We start from the raw sequence: 19697 nt of genomic DNA on the forward strand, positions 1-19697 counted from the left end.
TGTTCCCATTTGGCAGCTGGCAGCAGGGCACGCACGTTATTTAGAAAAAGGAGAAATTGTCCGAGTGAGCAGCGTAGCCGAACAAATCATAAATGATAATAAAACTGGTGGTTCAGTTTATATAGCTGGAGCTCCGAAGCAGAATTACAGATTATGACAGGTTAACGGGGATTGTGACATTCCCTATACATGTAAATAAACACTGAATTTGAGAACCTCTGTTTTCCCAAAGCACTAGTAAATAAAAGTATAACAGAGACCTCATGTAAAGTAACCATATGCTTATAATTATACAAACATTGTAGATCCCCTTCACATCTTTATTGCTTCTATTTTAATGTTTACAAAGTTGGTAGTAATTTTTCAAAAACAAATCTGATCCTAAACAGGAAAGACAATTTCCTACATAATTTTGATTTTCTACGCCAGGGCGGACGAAATGAGAACCACTCTGATATTACAAACATCCCCACTTTCTCGTGCCGCAGTTTGTTTCCCCGATGTCAGGATGTGTTTTGATGCTCCAAGAATGCAGGAGTGGCTCCGCTTTCATGCCCATATATTAAGTTTTTAACTGTGAGCAGGAGACAATGTGGTTCTAATCTAGGACAGTGACAAAAATGCGGAGAGCTTGCAGGGAAGCGACGTTGCCACTGGTTCATGGCAAAATAAAACGCTGCGGAGAGCAACAGTTGTCGCATAGGGTTAGCCCCGTTACTTTCCCCGACTTTGACTTTTCTTGTGAAAAGACCGACCGGCAAAGACAGAAGCGAAATGAGCAGCAACATGAAAGTCCTTGCCTGCCTGGGGGACTGCACAAGTGCCCGCAGAGCGTGTGGGGCTTCCCTGGGGGAGCCAAGCATCCCGTACGGGGTGGCCGGGGAGCGAAGCTGCTTTCCTTGCCGGGCCACAACACAGGGCTGGTGCAGGGTTTCCTAAAGCAACCCGATTTATCTAGGCATGCTCTGGCTATTTTCACCGCCTTTTGGTTCGCATGCTCTTGTTTTGATGGTTAAAATTCTTGGTCTGCTTAGGCTTTTGAGGTTTATGTAACAGTTTTTAAAGTGTGCCAGCTGAAACATGCACGCCGAGAAAAAGAAAAAGTGATGGTTTGCTGTATCGAGCGAAAACACAAAATTTGGCTAATGTGGTGGGCCAGGACAAGGGAGCTCAGTGCTCTGTCCTCAAGGATGCTGTGAGCCAGGAGCAGGAAGCCCGATGTGCACGGAGAGGGAGAGGAGCTGGAAGGAGGAAGGTGGCTCTGGGAAGTGGAAGCAACTTTTGGGTCAAAAGCCACCTCCTGAAAACACGAATATTCCTGCTAGTACGGGGCACTGCACAACAACATTCTCGGGAGTGCTGCAGCAAGGAAGCAGAGATGCTAAATATGTTGTAGCTAAAACCAACGGGAGCTTCATGCCCCAAACCTGGGGCCTTTGGAAGACAAGTCCCGTTCACAGCCACGGCGTGTGGGGGCTGTTGTAAGGCTGGAAATCAGCACATATGGACCACACGGGCGTTTCAGAAAACGTTATGCTGACTGCCATGCCCGTAGGAATCCCTACCCCCTGATTACGTGATTTGAACACAGCCTTTAAGAGCTGTTTGTGGTAAAGGGGGAAGAAGTCCATATTGTGACTGGGTGTATTCGCTAGTCATCCTAACAGACGATGACTTGGGGTCACAGAAATAAAAGCCTACGATGGGTCGTTCATGTTAAAATAAACCACAGTCTAGCTGAAAAAAAAATAATAATTGAAAAATAAAAGAGAGTAAGAGGGACTGCCTGCAAACTGGTCAGCTCTGTACAAATGCCACTCGCACACCTTTTGTAGATCTTCCAAGAACCCACAAAATAGAGATGCACCGGGTATTGCTTAGGCCATCGCTCGACCACTTGTGCAGGGATGAATTTCCACCTCTGACACTAGCCCCAAACAATGCTGCTCCTTTTGTGATAATAACAAGAGAAATTTCCATTAAGTTTTCAGGGGGAAAAAAAAATGTATTTGCTTTTAGCCGTCTCCTGGTTTTCAGATTTTGCCTCTGGTGATTCTTTTTTCCAGAATAGAAAAATTGACAGAAAGCAAGAAATTCGAAACATGTGAAAATTGTGTGTCCTTGTGCAAGGAAATTCAGGAAACAGCTTTTAAAACTGCGGTTTAGAAAGCTTCCCCAAATTGCTTCAGCTTGGAGAAATGTATATCAAACAGAAAATTGTTACAAAATATTTATAATGCAATTATAACCTGAAATCCGTCCAACTTTTATTGTTGAGAAAACCGGAAAGGAAACCATTTTAAAAAAAATAAAAATGCTATTATTCTTTTCTGGCCGCGGCTATTCTTTTTTTCCCTGCTCTCATTGTTGCTGCTGCCGGCATCGTGCCGTGTGCCGAGCCGCAAGCCCCGGGGCCGCCACCTTGGTTCGTGGGCCCTGAGCCTCCCAATTTTCTCCTCCCCAGTATGACCCCAAACTTCTCCAGGCATCTGGGGACTTGCGAGTCCCTCGCGCTGATGGGACCGCGGCACACCGCGTCTTCTCAGTTCCTTGCGCTCCGTCGTTCACTTAGCTCGCTGTCGTGACAATTAACTGCATGCTCTTGAACAATGGCATTGTCTTCGGTCATGTCAATAGGACGGGGCCTGACGCTGCCATAAACAGACCGAGGGGCAGCACGGGTTGGGTAATGCTGCTGTTTCTGCTACCTGCTTACGCTGTCGGGTGTGCCCCGGTGTGCGGGAGTAACGACAGCCCGAGCACCGAGAGGTGACCCAAGCCACGGAAAGACCCCCGTTGAGTGCAAGGGGCTTCGAATCGGGCCCATGATACACAAATGGGGGTGGAGAGCAGCCGTCTGAGTCGATTTTAGAGAGTGCATAAAAAGCGCGAAAGCAGCAGGTAGAAATGAAGTCAGCGGGATGAGAGGTGCTCTCGGGACCACTCGACCCTTGCAGCTCTGCATTAGTATGAAACCACCAGGAGGCCAGTGGAGGAAAAAGCAGAGAACAAAGAGGGAAGAGGAGAGAGGGACTGAGAGACAAAGGGAGGAAGGGAACAGGCACGTGGGGAGCTGCAGGGGGACCCTGGAAAACAGCGGGGTGGGAGTGGGAAAGGGCAGCAGTGCAGTAGCAGCAGTGCTGGGCACCACAAGGAGGGGATGTGGGAAGCGGAACAATATCAGAAAAGAGAAAATAGGACAATGAAATGCAGCACGACAGAAAAGAATGGGCCCCAGGGGACTCAGGTTGGGCAGAAGTTGGCAGAGAAGAAACTGGAGCTGGGCAGCTGATGGGAGATAGCAGAAAGGAGCGTGGAAAGGGTGAGGAGGGCACAAAAGGGGCAGGAGGAAACAAAAAAGAAGGAGTGATAAGGCTCCAGCAGAAAGTGGGTCACGGCAAGAAAAAATAGCCCAAATGCTCAGCATGGAGTAGAAAGGATGAGAACGGCAAAGGGGAGCAGAAGGAACAAAAGTGAGGCACCGGAGCAGCAGGGCTGAGGGGAGGGGAGCAGAAGGCAGCAGATAAAAGGGAAGGGAACGAACACGAGGGGGGACGTGAAGCCAGGGGATGGGCATGAGAAGCGAAAGACAAGAAAGAAGCCAAGCCAAGGGCTGGCCCTCTCTAATCCAAGTGATACGGCGTGTCCCACATCCACGTGATCCCATCCAGAGTGCTGGCTGGGGGCAGCCCCTGGCAAAAGCCACAGCTTGGAGCAAGCCTGGGAGCTGGCTGGGAAAGCGCTGGCTGGCACGGACCAGTACCAGCCCAGGGAGCCCGCTCAGCATCGTGTGGGGCTGCCCCAGCGTGGTCTTGTTCCCTGGTGGAGATGTCTCGGTGACTTGGGACCCAAGCCCCTTGTTGGCTTTGAGTGCCCCCCTCACCTTCCTCATGGAAGAAATGGGGAAGAGGACAGCGGGGGAAGATGAGGAGAGGAGAGCAGGGGAGCTCAGCACAGGGCAGAGCAACGTGGGGAAGCAGAGGAGGATGGCTTGTGGCTGCGTGCAGAAAGAGTGCTATGGTTCAGGCAGGGTAACAAGGAGAAGCTGGGAAGAAGCAAGGAGGGAGCAGGAGAGACGGGATTGTGCAAATTTGTCCTCTTTGTCCAGGGCTGTGAACCACAGAGGTGGATGGATGTAATCATTTGGATAGACAAGTCTTACAACAGGGGACGCAATTTTCTGAAAAGCCACATGGATCTGGGTGGGTGAACCCTTCCGACAGTGCAGGAGGGACCTGGGTGGGCCCTGCTGGGAGCAGGCTGCCCCGGCTGCCCTGCTGATCCTGCAGGTGGTGCAGGTCCAGTGCTGCCATTCCTGGGCCCCAGCCCGGCACCCTGCTCCTCTTGGGGTGGTTCCTCTCAGGCAGATTTTAAGAGAAAGACAGAATCACAGAATCATTAGGGTTGGAAAAGCCCTCCAAGATCACCTGGTCCAACCACCCCCCTGCCACCAATGTCTCCCACTGAACCGTGTCCCCAAGCACCACGTCCAACCTTTCCTTGAACACCCCCAGGGACGGTGACACCACCACCTCCCTGGGCAACCCGTCCCAATGCCTGACTGCTCTTTCTGAGAAGAAATGTCTCCCCATTTCCAGCCTGAACCTTCCCTGGCGCAACGTGAGGCCATTCCCTCTAGTCCTATCACCAGTTATCCGTGAGAAGAGGCCGACCCCCAGCTCCCCACACCTCCTTTCAGGTAGCCGGGACTGTCACTTGCGACGTGACCCGGGGCTGGCTCAGAGCCGCCCCCCCCCCGGCTCCGCAGGTGCCCCGCACCCCGTGGGGCTCCCCATCAGCCCTCCCCTCCCCTCTCCCCGCGTCTCCCCTTCCCCTCCCCGACCCCACCGAGCACCCTTCTCCCCCCTTCGCCCTCCTTGGCCCTCCCTTGGCCCCCCGCCGCCGGCCGGCTCGGGCACCCAGCCCGCCCCACGGGGCGGTCCGGGGGCGGCGGGGCGGTCCGGGCGGCGGCGGGGCGGGGCGGGCCGAGCCGGGCCGGGCCCGCCCGGGTGCAGTTCCCCGCTCGGCGCCGCTCCGCCGCGCAGTCCCCGCCGCACGTCGGGCCGCCGGAGCCTCACGTCGGGCCGCCGCCCCGCCGCGATCGCTATGAATGCGAGCCGGGCCCTGCTCTCCGCCGCCTTGCTCGCCGGCCTCCTCTGGGATTTACCGTGCTGCCTCCCGGCCTCCCTCCCCGCCGCCGAGGAGCTCGCCAAGGGCGGCAGGGGCCGCAGGGCGCCGCGGTCCCCCCGGGAGAGCCGGCAGAGGCAGGGGGGACAGCCCGGGGGCCGGGCGCCCCCCAGGGCGGAGCCCCACGAGTACATGCTGTCCCTCTTCAGGACCTACTCCATCGCCGAGAAGCTGGGCATCAACGCCAGCTTTTTCCAGTCCTCCAAGTCCGCCAACACCATCACTAGTTTCGTGGATAGGGGACAAGGTAAGCGCCGACCCCCCCCCCTACGCCCCCCCATCTCCCCGCAGCGTGCTTTATTTTTTGGGTTAGGCTTTTTTTTTTCTTCTTCTTCTTCTTCTTTCCTTTCCTTCTTTTTATTTTCCTTCCTCTCGGTGTCTTTGGGGAACTCGTGCATTTATTTTAAAGCAAAGTGGCCCGCAGCGCGAATCCCGGAGCTGCGTGCGGGACCCACGCGTGGTCGTCCCCAGATCGGCTCGGGGGCAGGGAGAAAGCAGCCCCCGATCTGCAGGCGAAGCACGGGTGTAAATGCAACCTTGGAAAAAAAAAATGAAAGAAAAAAAAAAAAAAGAAAAGAAAAAGCTCTTCTGGTTTATTTCCTTCTGCCAAAGAAAAGATCTCTCCCTTATCGCTTCAGCTCTAAGGCAAATAGAAAGTTCAAACTGACCGAGGGCAAACACTCGCTGCCTAAAGCCGCCCTGCTTTATCGGGATTTACCTGCGAGAGCACCGGGAAGCGCCGGGGCCGGGCTGCGGCGTTTGGCCGGGGCCGCTCCGAGCCCAGGTAGCGCCGGGCCCCGACGGGGGGGGCGGAGCGGGGCTCAGCTGCGGGCTGCCGCCTGTTTGGGGCCGCATCCCGCTTGCTTTAAAAGTCCTGGATGTGGGGACAGCCCCGGGGGTGGCCGTGGATGAGGAGGACCCGGCCCTCGGCTCCCTCGGGGCAGGGGCTGCGCCCCTCGAGGGGAGCCCGGAGGAGGGAGAGGCACAGGTAGGACGGGGACAGCAGGGTCCCAGGCCTTGACCCCGCTGTCCCCAAGGCAGCAGAGATGCCGCTGGCCTCCCGGGACCCCTCCGCGACCCGCAGCCCCGGGGGGGGGGTGGGGGGGTGGGCTCGCTCGGCTTTCCCCTCGGTCTTTTATAGCTCGGACTCAGGGCAGAGGGCGCAGGTTGCGTGCGGGTCCAGGGGAAAACAGAAATTCCCTTCCCTCAAAATGCCCCCCGGATAGCTATTGATTTATTTAGGTATTTATTAATTCGCATTGTGCCGGTTTGCGGGCCGTTAATGACAGACTCATTAAGAGGTTCTTAACGAAGGTTGCGCGTCTTTTCCTTCCCCCCCGCTTGAAGACCCCGCAGCCCCCTCCCGGGATCCCCCGGGACTCGCCGGGACCCCTCGATTTTGGCGACAAAACACGGCACCGCGCAAACCCCACGGCTCCCCGGAGCTGCAGCGGCCGCGCAGCCCCAAAACCAACCCGGATCCCTCTGCGAGCCTTCAGCCTCTCCTCCCCTACACCCCCTGCAGGGGCCAGCTCTGGCCCCCGTCCTTGTCCCCGTGTGTCCCCCCCACCCGGCTCGGGGGCTTGGGTGTCCCTCTGCGCCCCTTGGGTGCCGGGGCCGGGGGCGCCGTCGGGGCTGGGGGCGCGGGTCGGTGCCCCCGCGGTGCCCAGACGGCTCCTAGGGACAGGGGACAAGGGACAAGGGGCAGGGGACAGGAGGGTTTTGCTTTCTGCCTTCGCCCCATGAAGGTCTTTTAAAAAAGGGGGTGCGGGTGGGGGACTTTCCAGGCACAGGGTTTCGAAAGCTCAGCCTTAAAAGAACGGCCTCGGCCGCTTTTGCCCCGCAGGAAAATCGGGGGAGATAATCGAGATCATCCTATTCTTGCTAAGCCGAAGAAAGACAGTTAATTTAACAAATTTAGCTCATCTTGCTGCATGGGAGATTGTACTCCGGGGGAAGTGATTTGCTAACAGAAGTCCCGGTTTGATTAAGGGAAAGCCTCACTTTTCCCCCATTGATTTTGATTTGATGTGTCACAGGCTGTGACCTTCTGCTGGACCTTCGGAGGGTTGCTTAGCATCAAGCCACTGATTGGAGTATTTCAACTCAGTGATCTAATTGAGTGTTCATGTCATAACATATCAAATATTGTCTAGTCTCCCGTAATGAAGCGGACCAGCCAATGGCACATCACCAAAAAAACTTCAAGAGAAGCTTCCGTTCCTCTGAAGTGGGAGCTGGTTTACTGCCCACCTCCCCGTGGGCTCCTAGCCCGCTTAATTGGCGAGCTGCGGTGGTGCTGCTGATGAGCAGCCTTTGCTCGGGGAAAGCGGGGCGGGGGGGGGGGGGGGGGAAACTTGCTGTCGATTCATTTGCAGACAATATAGCCGCCCAAATGGACCCAATTAGACGGGCTGAGCTTTACCTACGGCCGTGGCTCTACCTTGTCGGCAGGGTTTGGGGGGACTGTAGCGGAATAAGGGGGCGGTTTTGGCCGCACAGCATCGCTCCCCGATGGGGTTTGCACCCCAGGACGGCCCGGCCCGGCCCCAGCCATCGCACCCTGCTCTCGGCTTCTTTCTTTCCTTCCCCCTGGAGCTAATAGGATCCCTTTCAGGCTAGCTCGAGAGCCACACCACTGCCATATATACGTACATATATATATATATATGCATTTTTTTTTCCTAGCGATAGAAAGAGTGCAGAAAGTGTGGGGGGGAAGGATTTGCGATTCCCCCTTCTCCACCCCCTCCCGCCCCCCACTCGCTCCCCCTTGTTACGGTCGCAAGATCAGACAGGACCTAGCTGAATGTAGGAAAATTACTGTTGGCACATGAAGTAACTCATTAAAACGCAGATGGTGCTCTCGCTGGCCTCAGGACCCCCAGCATTGGCGCTCCACGGCAAGGCAGGACAATTAGGAGCTGCAAGGGCTCCACCAGGCAGGAAAAAAAAAAAAAAAGGAAAAAAAAATAAGGAAAGCGGGAGGGAGCTGGATAAGGCAGCCCCTAAACAAGCAAAGCCACAAGGAGCACGAACGGCGGCATGGCTCGGAACAAACCGAAAACTAAATCGTGCGAGGGATGCGCGATTTTCAGCGGGGTGTCCCTGGAGGAGCAGCACCCACGGGTGGTGGTGGGGGGGGGGGCTGCCGGGGTTTCGTCTCGCCTCCCCCTTTTTGGGGCCGAAAGGCTCCCGGAGCAGCGGGATTTTCGCCCGGCAGGGACGGGGAGACGGCAACGTGAGCTCGTCCCCTTTTTTCCTCCCTTTTTCCTCCGCCGGCTCCATCGGATGGGCTTGGGGTGCGCTGCCCTTAGGGTAGCGAGGGGGGCGAGGAGGAAGGGGAGAGCCCCCGGGCAGGGGCTGGAGGTGGTCCGGCTGTTCGTGGGGCAGAAGGAAAGAGCGTAAATCCCTCTCGGAGTTCCTCTGGTGCAACATGTTGATGCAAAACAGCGGGTTTCTGGGCGGACCGAGAGCTGCGCCGCAGTGCAATCCGCGCAGCGCCTTTTGCCCAGGCAGTGTTGTCGTTGGCAGGAGGAAAATGAAATATAAGCGGGGAAGTATTTTAATGGGGAAGGAGGGAATTCGCAACTGTTAATTATTTGGTGACCTTGTATTCGATTTGTTTGAGCCCCTTATAAAAACACTAATGCACACCAGACGGCCGCGGCGAGGCAGCGAGCAGCCGCTTCCAAGCCCAGCCGTGCGCCCGGGCGAGGAGCGAGCGCTAAAGCCGTTACCGGAGCAAACTGGGTGAAAAATGTGGGGTTTTTTTCGATGATTTTTTTTCCTTTTTTTTTTTTTTTCCTTAGTTTGCGTTCGTTTTCTTTCGGGAATCCTCCGCGGGCAGTGGCGGAGCGGGGACGCGCAGCGCCCGCGGCACAGGTAGCGCTGCGGGGTCGCTCGGCTAAGGGGTAGTGGGGGCTCGAGCGTGTCAGGATGCTCATTTCGAGCCCCATCCTACAACCGATTTTTATTTTATTTTATTATCATTATTTTTAATCCAGAAATCCCCCGGCAGGGCTTGCTAGGAGGCCCCCTTTTATTATTATTATGATTATTACGATGATTTTTATTTTTTTTAATTATTATTATTTTGAGAACGGTGGGATCGAGCTCTCCGCTTTGGGGCTGCCCAATTTCCAGCGCCCAGGGCTGGGCTGACCCCAACCGGGAACCGGGAGGCGAGAAAACCCTGAGCAGCCCCGGGCCAAGCCCGGGCAGCGGCTGAGCCCCCAGCCCGCAGCCTCGCCGTACTCGTTCTCCTCCTCCCTTCGCAGTCCTGGAGAAAAAAAGCAGCTGGTCGGAGAAATGCTCGTTCCCTTGTGCTGGAGATTTCGCGGCAGGCTGCGATCGGGAGTCGTTGTGTGCCTGAAATGCGGTTTCCGAGCGAGAGGGGAAGTTTCAGCCCTTGCTAGTTGTGGGCAGATCTGGATATTGTTTGGATTTTTTTTTTTCTTCCCTGCATCCCGGCTCTTCCAGCCCAGAAATAATCCTCCGAAGCGTCCCCTCGCTGCTTTTCTTAGCTCCGAGCCCCGGGGATATTCGGTCCCGTTTCGGCGACGCGAACGAAGCCGGGAGGGGCAGGAAGACGCCGTGATTTCTCGTCGATCGAAATATTTCGGGGGGCGAAACGGTGGCAGACGAGGGGGGTGCTGGTGTCTCTTACGGCAGGCAGAGCCCCCCCGGGGAAGCCCCTCTCCTCCCCAGCGCATCTCCCGCGGCGGGGCGGGCAGACCCGGAGCCCGGAGCCCCCCGGAGCCTCCCCGGAGCCCCCCGGAGCCCCCTGCGGAGCTCTCGGGGACCGGGACCGGCTGCTGGGAAGCGGCGAAACCGAGCCGGGGACCGGGGCTGCCGCTGCCCATCCCGGGGCAGCCTTCCCGGCACGGATGCTGCGAGCCGGGGATGGAAGGTAGGTTGCAGCCGTGTGCCTCCCCGCCGCGTTTTGGGGCTGGAAACAGCCCCCCCACACCCACACGGTGGTTTGCTCGGCTTTGGGTAGATTTGGGAACTCGCCCGAGGAATTCGTCCGTCTTCCCCCTGTAACTCGCCAGCCGGGCGAACGAAACGTTTCGATCTCCTCAAGCCGGTGTAACAAAAAAAAAAAAAAAAACCAAACGATCGGAGCCGAGGACTTGAGAGCCGGGGAAATACCACACGTGGGGAGGCAGCCCCTTGTTCGCAGGGCTCCGAAGGCAAATACCTGTCAGCGCTGCGACTCCGCAGGCAAGGGACAGCCCGTCCCAATTACCCGGGCTTTAATTTCCAGCGAGCGGCTGCGAGGGGTCTTTTAAAACTGCGAATGTGCTTTTGGTTTGCGAGTTTAAATACGGCTCGAAAGAGAATTCGGGAACGGGGGAAAATTCTTCTCGAATGCGGTTTTGGGTATAATTTGCAGTGATGTAAAGTTCAGATCCGAGCCCTGATGTATTGGCCGGCAGCCCGGTACCTGATCTGCCATGAAAAGGGAAACTCGGTGTAGCCTTCCTTAACCCCCGGCTCGCCTCAAAGGCCGGGCTGCCTGCGACAAAGAGGAGCCGGGAAGCCCGAGGTGCTTCCCACGGGGAACTAAAGGAAACGTCGCGGCCACGAAAGGGGTTTCGCCGCGGGGACGGCAGAGCCGCCGGCACCGCCAAGCGGGGCGAAGCCGGGGAAGGGGCGGGCAGGGGGCTCGGCACAGCCCCCCCGACCCCTGCCCCTGTCCCTGCCCCTGTCCCTGCCCCTGTCCTTGTCCCGAAGCCCTGGGGAGGGCTCTGCTCCGTCCCCCGCCGGTGGCACACGCTTAAATCCGGCGTAGCCTGCTCCTTTCTCTCTCCCCCCCTGCCCGCCCCCAATATTTTATCTTGGCCTGCAAAAATAAACAACGGCGAGTGGAAATAAGGCTAATGCCCCTTACGTAGCTAACATTCGTCTAAATTAACGCTGCGAGCATAAACACAGCCCCTCGGGGCGTTTGCAGCGACGTGTGCTTTCCCCTGCCCGGCTCTCTCCAAATAATTCAGGAACAGGAATAACAATAGGGACAGCCTCAGCTGGCCCGAGAAAAAGGCAGAGCTTTGAGCAGGGTGGTAGAAACCACGGGGTTCGCCCCAAACCCTTCTCTGCTTCGGGGGAAACCCGGAGATGCCGAGTCCCGGGTCGCACAAAGGGATGGGGACAGCCCGGGTGTCCCCTCGCCTTCCTTGTCCTGTGTGCCGGAACAAAGGTCCCCAAAGCAGAGCCACCCCTGCCCTGCTTCTGGAGGCTCCCGAGGTGCCGCTTTCTCTCCCTGATTTTTTTTTTCCGTACTTTTTTTTTCTTTTCCTCCTCTTTTTTTTTTTTTTTTTCCCACCCTCTCGACCGCACTGGGAGCGAGCCAGTCCCGGGTTAGGATTATGTATTCATCTGGAATTATTAGGTTACGAGAGCGAATAAATAGCGTTTATCTGATCGGATCCGAAGCCTCTTGTTTGAAACAACCGGGATCCCTGCCCCTCGCTGACAGAAGAGCCGGGAACCGCCGCAACCAGCGGGACTTTTCCACCGCGGAGCTGCTGCCGCCGGAGCCCGGCTCGCGGCCCCGCTCGCCCGGGGCCACCTTCCTGCTCCCGGTGGCCGTGTCCCCAGCGTGCCGTGCCACACGACGGGCCACCGCCGTGCCCCAGCCCCGCCAGGCTGCGGCCTGGGAGGGTGCCGGTGGAGAGCGCGTTTTGCACGGCCACCCCCCCCCCGGGGCAAACTCTGGGGGCCGCAGAGCGGAGCTGGCTGCCCCCTTGCCCCCCCCCCAAAAGGGTCTGCAGAGCCTTCGCAACCCCTGCAGCAGGGACCCGCGGGGAATTTGTCCCCCCGTTTCCCTGCCTCCTAACCCACACCCCCGGCGGGGCCGCGCCGCGCTGCCACCTGTGCCCTTCCCCGAGAAAGGGCTGGGGGAGGAGATTTGGCTCCGGAGGGACACGGGGCTGGAAGCAGCCCCTCGCTCCCCCCTCCAGCCCATGCCGAAAGGGGAGTGCCGAAGAGGGCGAGCATCTCCCTCGGGAACCAAACTTGCCCCCCCCCCCCGCCCCCCAGCAGAGATGGAGCCGTGGCCGGTCCTAAAGCCGGGGGCTGAGGGCAGGGGTAAGGGGGCCGCATCCTAACCCCGGGGGTGGGGGCAGGGTTAAGGGGCTGCTCTGCGTCCCTGGGGGTCGCTGGGGAAGGGGAGGAGGCGGAAAGCTTCGCCGCAGCCCGGCGATGCCAGGAGCCCCCGCTGCGCCCACCAGGTGCCCCCGGCCGTGTGCGCGCAGGCAGCGCTGGGGGGGCGACAGGCGAGGAGGAGGAGGAGGAGGAGAGGGGTTTGGGGGATTGGGTCGTGCCCTCGGGGTGCACACCCCCTTCTGGCTGACCCCCCTCTGCGCCGCTCCCCAGGGCCGTTTTTACCTATCTTTTTTTTTTTTTTTTTCGGGTCTATAGAGAAGCTGTTGCCATCACCTAGGACATCCCCATCTTTCGGGGGTTGTTTCTCACAGTCCCCCCCCGGGATCCCCCCGAGAGGGCTTTCTCTCCCCGGGGCAGCCACTGGGGCAGGTTTCTTCCCCACCATCCCCACCGGAGCCCCCACACTCCATCTCTTCCCTCTCGGTGGCTGTGGGAACGCGCAGCCACGCACCGCGACTCTCCGGTGCGTAAATCCGCGCTGCTGGCCTGCGTGCTGAGCCGCACTCATTTTTACATCGCTGTGGCATGCCTGAAGGTCTTGGTTTCCATAAATCATCCCGTTGTCCCTCCTGCCCCCCCCCCCCCCCCCCGGAGGTTCCCCCAGACCTGTCAAGTAGAGCCGAGGTTGTGAAATACACTGATTAGGAATAGCGATGACCTTTGGTATCAATAAATAACAGGGGCTGTATATTTCTTTAGGCTCCCTTTCGGCCTCTGGAGCAGGCTGGGTTTAGAAAAGCGGCGAGGGGCTGCTGAACAGAGGCTCCAGTGACACTTTTACTATTGAAATATACACAAGCTTTACTAGCTTCTGGGGAAACCCGGGGGCTTTGGGAATTTTTGTATTTGCTGGGCTGTAAACATTTTATTGGAAAGCAGCTCAGGGGAATCTGGTTTGCTTTCTGTGCTGCATTTTGTACACCCATGTGTCAAAAAAGAAGTCTATTTTTTTTCTCTTGAAGAAGAACATATAAGTATATATGTACATATGTATATATGTATCCAAGCACACTGTGGATGCTGGCTGGGCTGATTGGCCAAGGCCATGCGTGAGTAGGGGCTGCCATGTGCTGCCTCTGGTGTGGGAATGGGATCTCCTGTCTGGTGCGGTTCCTCCTCTTCTCTCTTCTCTTCTCTTCTCTTCTCTTCTCTTCTCTTCTCTTCTCTTCTCTTCTCTTCTCTTCTCTTCTCTTCTCTTCTCTTCTCTTCTCTTCTCTTCTCTTCTCTTCTCTTCTCTTCTCTTCTCTTCTCTTCTCTTCTCTTCTCTTCTCTTCTCTTCTCTTCTCTTCTCTTCTCTTCTCTTCTCTTCTCTTTCTTCCCTGCCCATCCCCATCCCCATCCCCATCCCCATCCCCATCCCCATCCCCATCCCCATCCCCATCCCCATCCCCATCCCCATCCCCATCCCCATCCCTTCCCCTCCCTCTGCCCCCCGACCCCACCTCAGGCCCAGGGGTCCCTCCGGGGTGGTTTTGGGGCGCCCTGCCCTCCCTCCCTCCCCATCCCCGTACCCCCCTCAGCTCACCCTCCCCGAGCACTCCCTTTCAATTCTCTTTTCTCCCCCCCGCAGACGACCTCTCTCCCGCTCCCCTGAGGCGCCAGAAGTACCTGTTCGACGTGTCCACCCTCTCGGACAAGGAGGAGCTGGTGGGGGCCGAGCTGCGCCTGTTCCGCCGCCCCCCCCGCGGCCGCCCGCCGCCCCCTCCGCCCCCTCCGGCCGCCCCCGTCCTGCAGCTCTTCCCCTGCCTCTCCCCTCTGCCGCTGGGCTCCCGCAGCCTGGAGGCCCGGCCGGGCGGCTGGGAGGTGTTCGACGTGCGCCAGGGCCTGCGGGGGGAGCGGCCCCGACGGCAGCTCTGCCTGGAGCTCCGCGCCTCGCCCGGCCGCGGCTCCCCTCCGCCCCGCCGCTGGCTGGACCTGCGCGGCCTGGGCTTCGGCAGGGGGACGAGGCCGCCTCAGGAGAGGGCGCTGCTGGTGGTCTTCACCCGCTCCCGGCGGCGGAGCCTCCTCGGGGAGCTGCGGGCAGAGCTGGGGGCTCCTCCGCCGCCGCCCCCTCCTCCTCCTCCCCCCGCCGGCCGCCGGCCGCCCCGTCAGCGCCGCACCGCCTCGGCCAGCCGGCACGGCAAGAGGCACGGCAAGAAGGCGAGGCTGCGCTGCAGCAAGAAGCCGCTGCACGTCAACTTCAAGGAGCTGGGCTGGGACGACTGGATCATCGCCCCCCTGGAGTACGAGGCGTACCACTGCGAGGGGGTGTGCGACTTCCCGCTGCGCTCCCACCTGGAGCCCACCAACCACGCCATCATCCAGACCCTGATGAACTCCATGGACCCCGGCTCCACGCCGCCCAGCTGCTGCGTGCCCACCAAATTGACTCCCATCAGCATCCTCTACATCGACGCGGGCAACAACGTGGTGTACAAGCAGTACGAGGACATGGTGGTCGAGTCGTGCGGCTGCAGGTAGCGGGCGGGCGCCCCTCGGCGGGGGGCCGGGGCTGCGCCTGGCGGCGGAGGGCGAGGAAGACGTCGGACGAAGAGCGAGGAAGGGCGAGGAGGGGGGCGGCGGGGAGCCGGGAGCCGCGGGGAGGACGATGGTCCCCCTCTTCCCTTCCTCCTCCTCCTCCTCCTATTCCCTTCCTCCTCCTCTTCTTCCTCCTCCTCCTCCTCTTCTTCCTCCTCCCCTCCTTATCTTCTTCCTCCTCCTCCTCACCTCCTCCTCCTCCTCCTCTCCTCTTCCTCCTCTCCTTCTCCTCCTCCTCCTCCTCCTCCTCCTCCTCCTCTCCTCCTCCTCCTCTCCTCCTCCAATTCCTCCTCCTCCTCCTCCTAGCGCCCCACCGGGTCTCCCTTCCCGTGCCTCCCCCCCACCCCCGGGCTTTATCTGGCCATCTCCCCTCCCTCCGAAGGTGAAGGCAATTCCCCAAGCACAAAAAAAAAAAAATAACTGGGGGAGGGAGAGGGAGCGGACCGAGCCCCGTCTCTGAAGTTCCTCTGAAAAGGGCTATTTCATTTCTGCCCTCTCTCTTTCACATTCCTGCAAGATTACCGGCCACAAATAGCCTCCCCCTTCTCCCTCCCCCTCGAGGAAAAAAAAAAAAAAAGAAAGAAAGAAAGAAAAAAAAAAAGAATTGCTCAAGATTGTAATTACCAGTTAGGTTATATTTTAAGACAGCAATGAAAAAAAAACTGTGAAAAGAGCGAAGTGTTACAGAAAGCACAAGCGGGGTGAAGGGGAAAGGAAAACTCCCTCGGATTTCACGACCAAGTGCAGCAACGCGGGGACGGATCCCTGGGCAGCTCCGGATCCCTGGGCAGCCCCAGCTCGGGGGCTCCGGCAACCTGCAGCAGTATTACACGCACAAGTGGCGCTGGAAAAGGCATTTATGTCCGCTTGCTGGTCCCTTCCCACCTTTGGGCTCAGCTTCACCCGAGGAAAGCGCACTTGGAGGCGTGCCGAGCCCTTTTCCTGATGCAACTGTTTGTAGGCTCAGGCTTTCCCCCACCGATGGCCGGAGTCGTTAGCTTCTCCGGTGTCGCAGAGCTACAAATGGGTGGAAAAAGGAAAAAAAAATAAAAAAGAGAGAGAAGAGAATAATAATATAAAATGCTAGTAAAAAGACTCGACCAGGAGCAATAATTTAAAATGCACATTTTGCCTGGGATGCACTGTTGTTCATATAAAAGTTGTAAATATTCGTTTATTTAAACAGACTGAAAAGTGCAAAATGGAGATGAACAACAGGCATTTCTTTTTTTTTTTTTAAATGTACAAAACATTATATGCACTCGAAATGTTATAATTTCTAATATTTTTAAAAGTTTATATTTGAGTTGTACAGAATTAAGCATTAATCAAATATTTCATTCTTACTTAACATTATCATTTCCTTAAAATATTATTACAAGATTTTAATTCTGTGCTAATGATGGAGAAAAGACTTTTTTTTTTTTTTTTTTTTTTACTGTCTACCTCACTATAATGCAAGTATTTACAACTCTAAAGTTATCTGAGGTAAATTAATATTCAGAACATTTTTACAATACACCTTTACTGGACGATACTACAACTATTACTGTATTATTAAACTTTTTTTTTTCCAAAAAGTCAGCTTGCTTTTATATGTTCTATTATTTTGGTTAAGCAGATCTGAGCTCTCAAATGTTGGCTCCAGTGCTAAAATGCTGCAGAGCTGAGTTGGAGCAAGTGCCACTTTAAGACTTACCTAAAGCCATTCTTCCTATTCGAAGACTTTTTGTACTCTCACAAGATCTTTGGTATGTACTGGTGGCAGAAATTTGCAAGAAGCTGCATTATGATTTTATGCATTTGATGCGGTGATTTACGGTACTGTAAGTGGGAGAATGCATGAAGTGGAAAAATTCAGGCAACCGTTTGTAAATCTCATCTGTACTGGGCACGTGTATATACACTGTATTATGACGATGAGCAAAAGATAATGAATGTTTTATAAATGATATTTATTTTTTTGATGCAATGGGTAATATATTTATTAAATCTTTCCTGGTTATCTCGTAGATAATGAAGAACTATTCACTGAGTAGTTGTTTCAGTAAGAGAAGTCCCGTCCTCTCTCATGACAATGTGTGCAGAGGACGGGGTGCTCTCGAGTGCAGGAAGCCCGGGGGGGTCTGAGACCCCGTCACAAAACAAAACACCCCAAAAAAGCCTCATCTTACATGCCCGAGACCTGCAAGAGCTGCTTACCTTGCGGCAACCGTGGAACGTGTTTGAAAACAAGGTTCTTTTCATATAAAGTGGAATTGCTACCAGATCACAAGATCTGATCTTGCATGCTTTTCTCTGGCAAACCTCCTGCTTGGACTGGTGCTTGAACAAAGGGCTGCAGGACTGGGCCTGGGCGTCTGAACAGCAGCAGCTGAGAGACCTGCAGAAGAGTCCAGCCTTAGTGTCGGTACAACTTTCAGAGGAATATTTCTCTTTAGTATTTACTAGTGCTTCAAGTTCATGACTAATAGTAGATTTGGGAATAGCAGCTTTAAAAAGAGCTTTGGTTTTAAAGCTGGGTTTAAAGTGGTATTCCGGCTGGCGTGGATTTTGGTGGCTGCTCCCACCTCCTTGATCTATGGACCAAGCTCCTGCTCTCATTATGGAGGAAAGCAATGGAAAAATGACACAGAAAATCCACAACCCAACAGGCTGGAACGCGCTCTCTGGGCAAAGGTAATCAAGACACGTCGGGTGCTGTAAACTGGAAATGAACACAATGTAAAAAGCCAAGATTTTACAAAATTCACAGATAGCAAATTGATTGAAGGCTGAATGAATCACCTCTTGATTTCACTGACCGGGGAGCACAACTGCATCAGGTGTACAGACCGTGCTTTGGTTAACACCGTGTTTTTCATGCAGTTTCCTTTCAGCGTGAAGCCCAGTATGGCTTCTGTTGCAAGCCTGTACGTGGCACGCTTGGTAGCAAGCTGCAGTGTCACTGAGCTCTCCTTTCTGGTGCACCTCAGGTGTGCTTCTGGGGAGTTTGGTCAGACAAAGTCCAGCTGGGGGAGACCTAGGAGAACTCTCCTCAAAAGAAGTCCTTAAGAAGCAACAGTGAAGATTTTGTGTGTTGGATGTGCACTGCAGAGCCCTTTGTACCTTCTCCTACATTAACCGGTTTTTAGGAGACGTCTCTGATGGCCAGAAAAGGTTTGAAAGCCCTTTACCAAATGTCTCTGATTTTTTATCTCCTAGGAGAACGAGAAAAAAAAATACCTAAGCATTAAGAATCTGCAGTATCTGCTTTGGAGACAAACCTTTTGGACTTCACTTGCTGCAAGAGAGGAAACGCTGGCCTTGTTGAGCACGTCCTTTGGATGCTATAGCTAATGTAACATCTGAGCCCATTTTGGCAAGTCTGCTCTTCCTAAAGACGGAATCTCTCTCCATTTCCTTTTTTAGTTCTGCAATATTCTTTTGTAAAAAACTGAGAGAAAAAGCACAGTGCTGAGGAGGAGAAGCGTAAGGATACAGCAGGGCTGACAGATGGTCTTTTCTCTCTGCCCCTGTCCCACTCTCCCCCCAAGTGCTAACCAGCGAGCTGAACAAAAATACCAGTAACTATTTTTTCAGCTTTTACCACAAATACTGAAAGCCTTTGTTACAGAGAAATCCAAATATGGTAACTCAGTGGATGTGTAGCTCAGATCTCTTTGTCCTGCCAAAGTAATATGAATTTTCTTTTCCATTTCTCAACTCCCCATGCTCAAAATCATGTTTGAAAAGGGGAAATGATTTCTTTTATTATGTTGCTGGCCAGAAGAGGGAGCAGAATCTATTAAGTAGTGGGAACAGACACCAGCAGATAGAAGACAGCTGAGGTCAGTCTGCCTGGCTGTGGGATGCCTATCAGCGAGCGTTACCCAATTCATCCATCCCACTGGCTGAGTTGCTCAAACACACAAAAAAAATGACATACACTTCTCTAAAATAGAGATATTATCCAGCAGAACAATTAAATAATGAGTATTTGAATGAAAAAAGAAATGGTTTGGAGCTTAAGTCTTTTCTTTGCAAGTGCTGTTCCCCCTTTATAGACCCCAAGTTCTCTCTTACATGTATTTAGGGGGGCTATATTTTTACTTTCTTTTTTGTGTGTGTGCGGAAAAATGCTGGACCCCCTCATCCCCCACATGACCAATAGTTCCAGCCTTCCTCTCCATTATTTCATGTAGATGAGAGTTCAGTCTGTTCACTGAAATATGTAAAATTAGCATGTCCATTTTTCACACCTCAGAGTTTAACCTCAAATGTTAGCAGAGGGACAGAGTCAATGACATTGAATTCAGCTTCTTCCTTTATAATCTCTCCACCTTTGCCTCAGAAGCACATCTGAAGCCTTGGGGAAGCCAAGTGACTGAAGTTCAGGTCTGTCAGTCATCCAGAGGCTGGGCAGCAGGACAGTAGGTTACAATAGCGTGCAATTTGTTCTCTCGCATAGCGGCCATGTGCCGTGAAGGAGTTTTTTCCTCTGGAGTGGGGTTCTTCTGTCAGCATCCAGCTATATTATACCGTTAGATTTCCAAATATTTGTGCTTGTTGCTTTGCGATGTCAGGCCGGTTGTAAACTGTGGATGTTCCAGCTGTTCGTGATTGTGAGGGAGGAGAGTCAGTGTGTTACCCCTGCTGTGCTCATCAGCTGCCTATTCCTCGATGACTACAGCCCTGCAAAGTACCGCTCGATCTGACCAATCTCAGTGAATACACGTTATTATTTAGTACATTGTACAGCTGGGAATTAGGAAGGGTTCTTCCAAGGTTTTAACTGGGACTAGTTTTGCCTGCCTTCAGCCTGATGGGCCCCTATATTT

The 19697-nt window shown here is 54.9% G+C and overlaps 1 protein-coding gene across 1 annotated transcript; it reads left to right on the forward strand.

Moving 5' to 3' along the window:
* The first annotated feature begins 5017 nt into the window (after window positions 1–5017).
* Window positions 5018–18873, forward strand: GDF6 (growth differentiation factor 6). Its single transcript, XM_083823364.1, has 2 exons — window positions 5018–5434; window positions 13931–18873. The coding sequence occupies exons 1-2, from the start codon at window positions 5107–5109 to the stop codon at window positions 14818–14820; spliced, it is 1218 nt and encodes a 405-aa protein (XP_083679490.1). The 5' UTR covers window positions 5018–5106; the 3' UTR covers window positions 14821–18873.
* The last annotated feature ends 824 nt before the right edge of the window (window positions 18874–19697 follow it).

The sequence above is a fragment of the Anser anser genome, assembly GCF_964211835.1.
Source record: "Anser anser genome assembly, chromosome: 2".
Lineage (NCBI taxonomy): Eukaryota > Metazoa > Chordata > Aves > Anseriformes > Anatidae > Anser > Anser anser.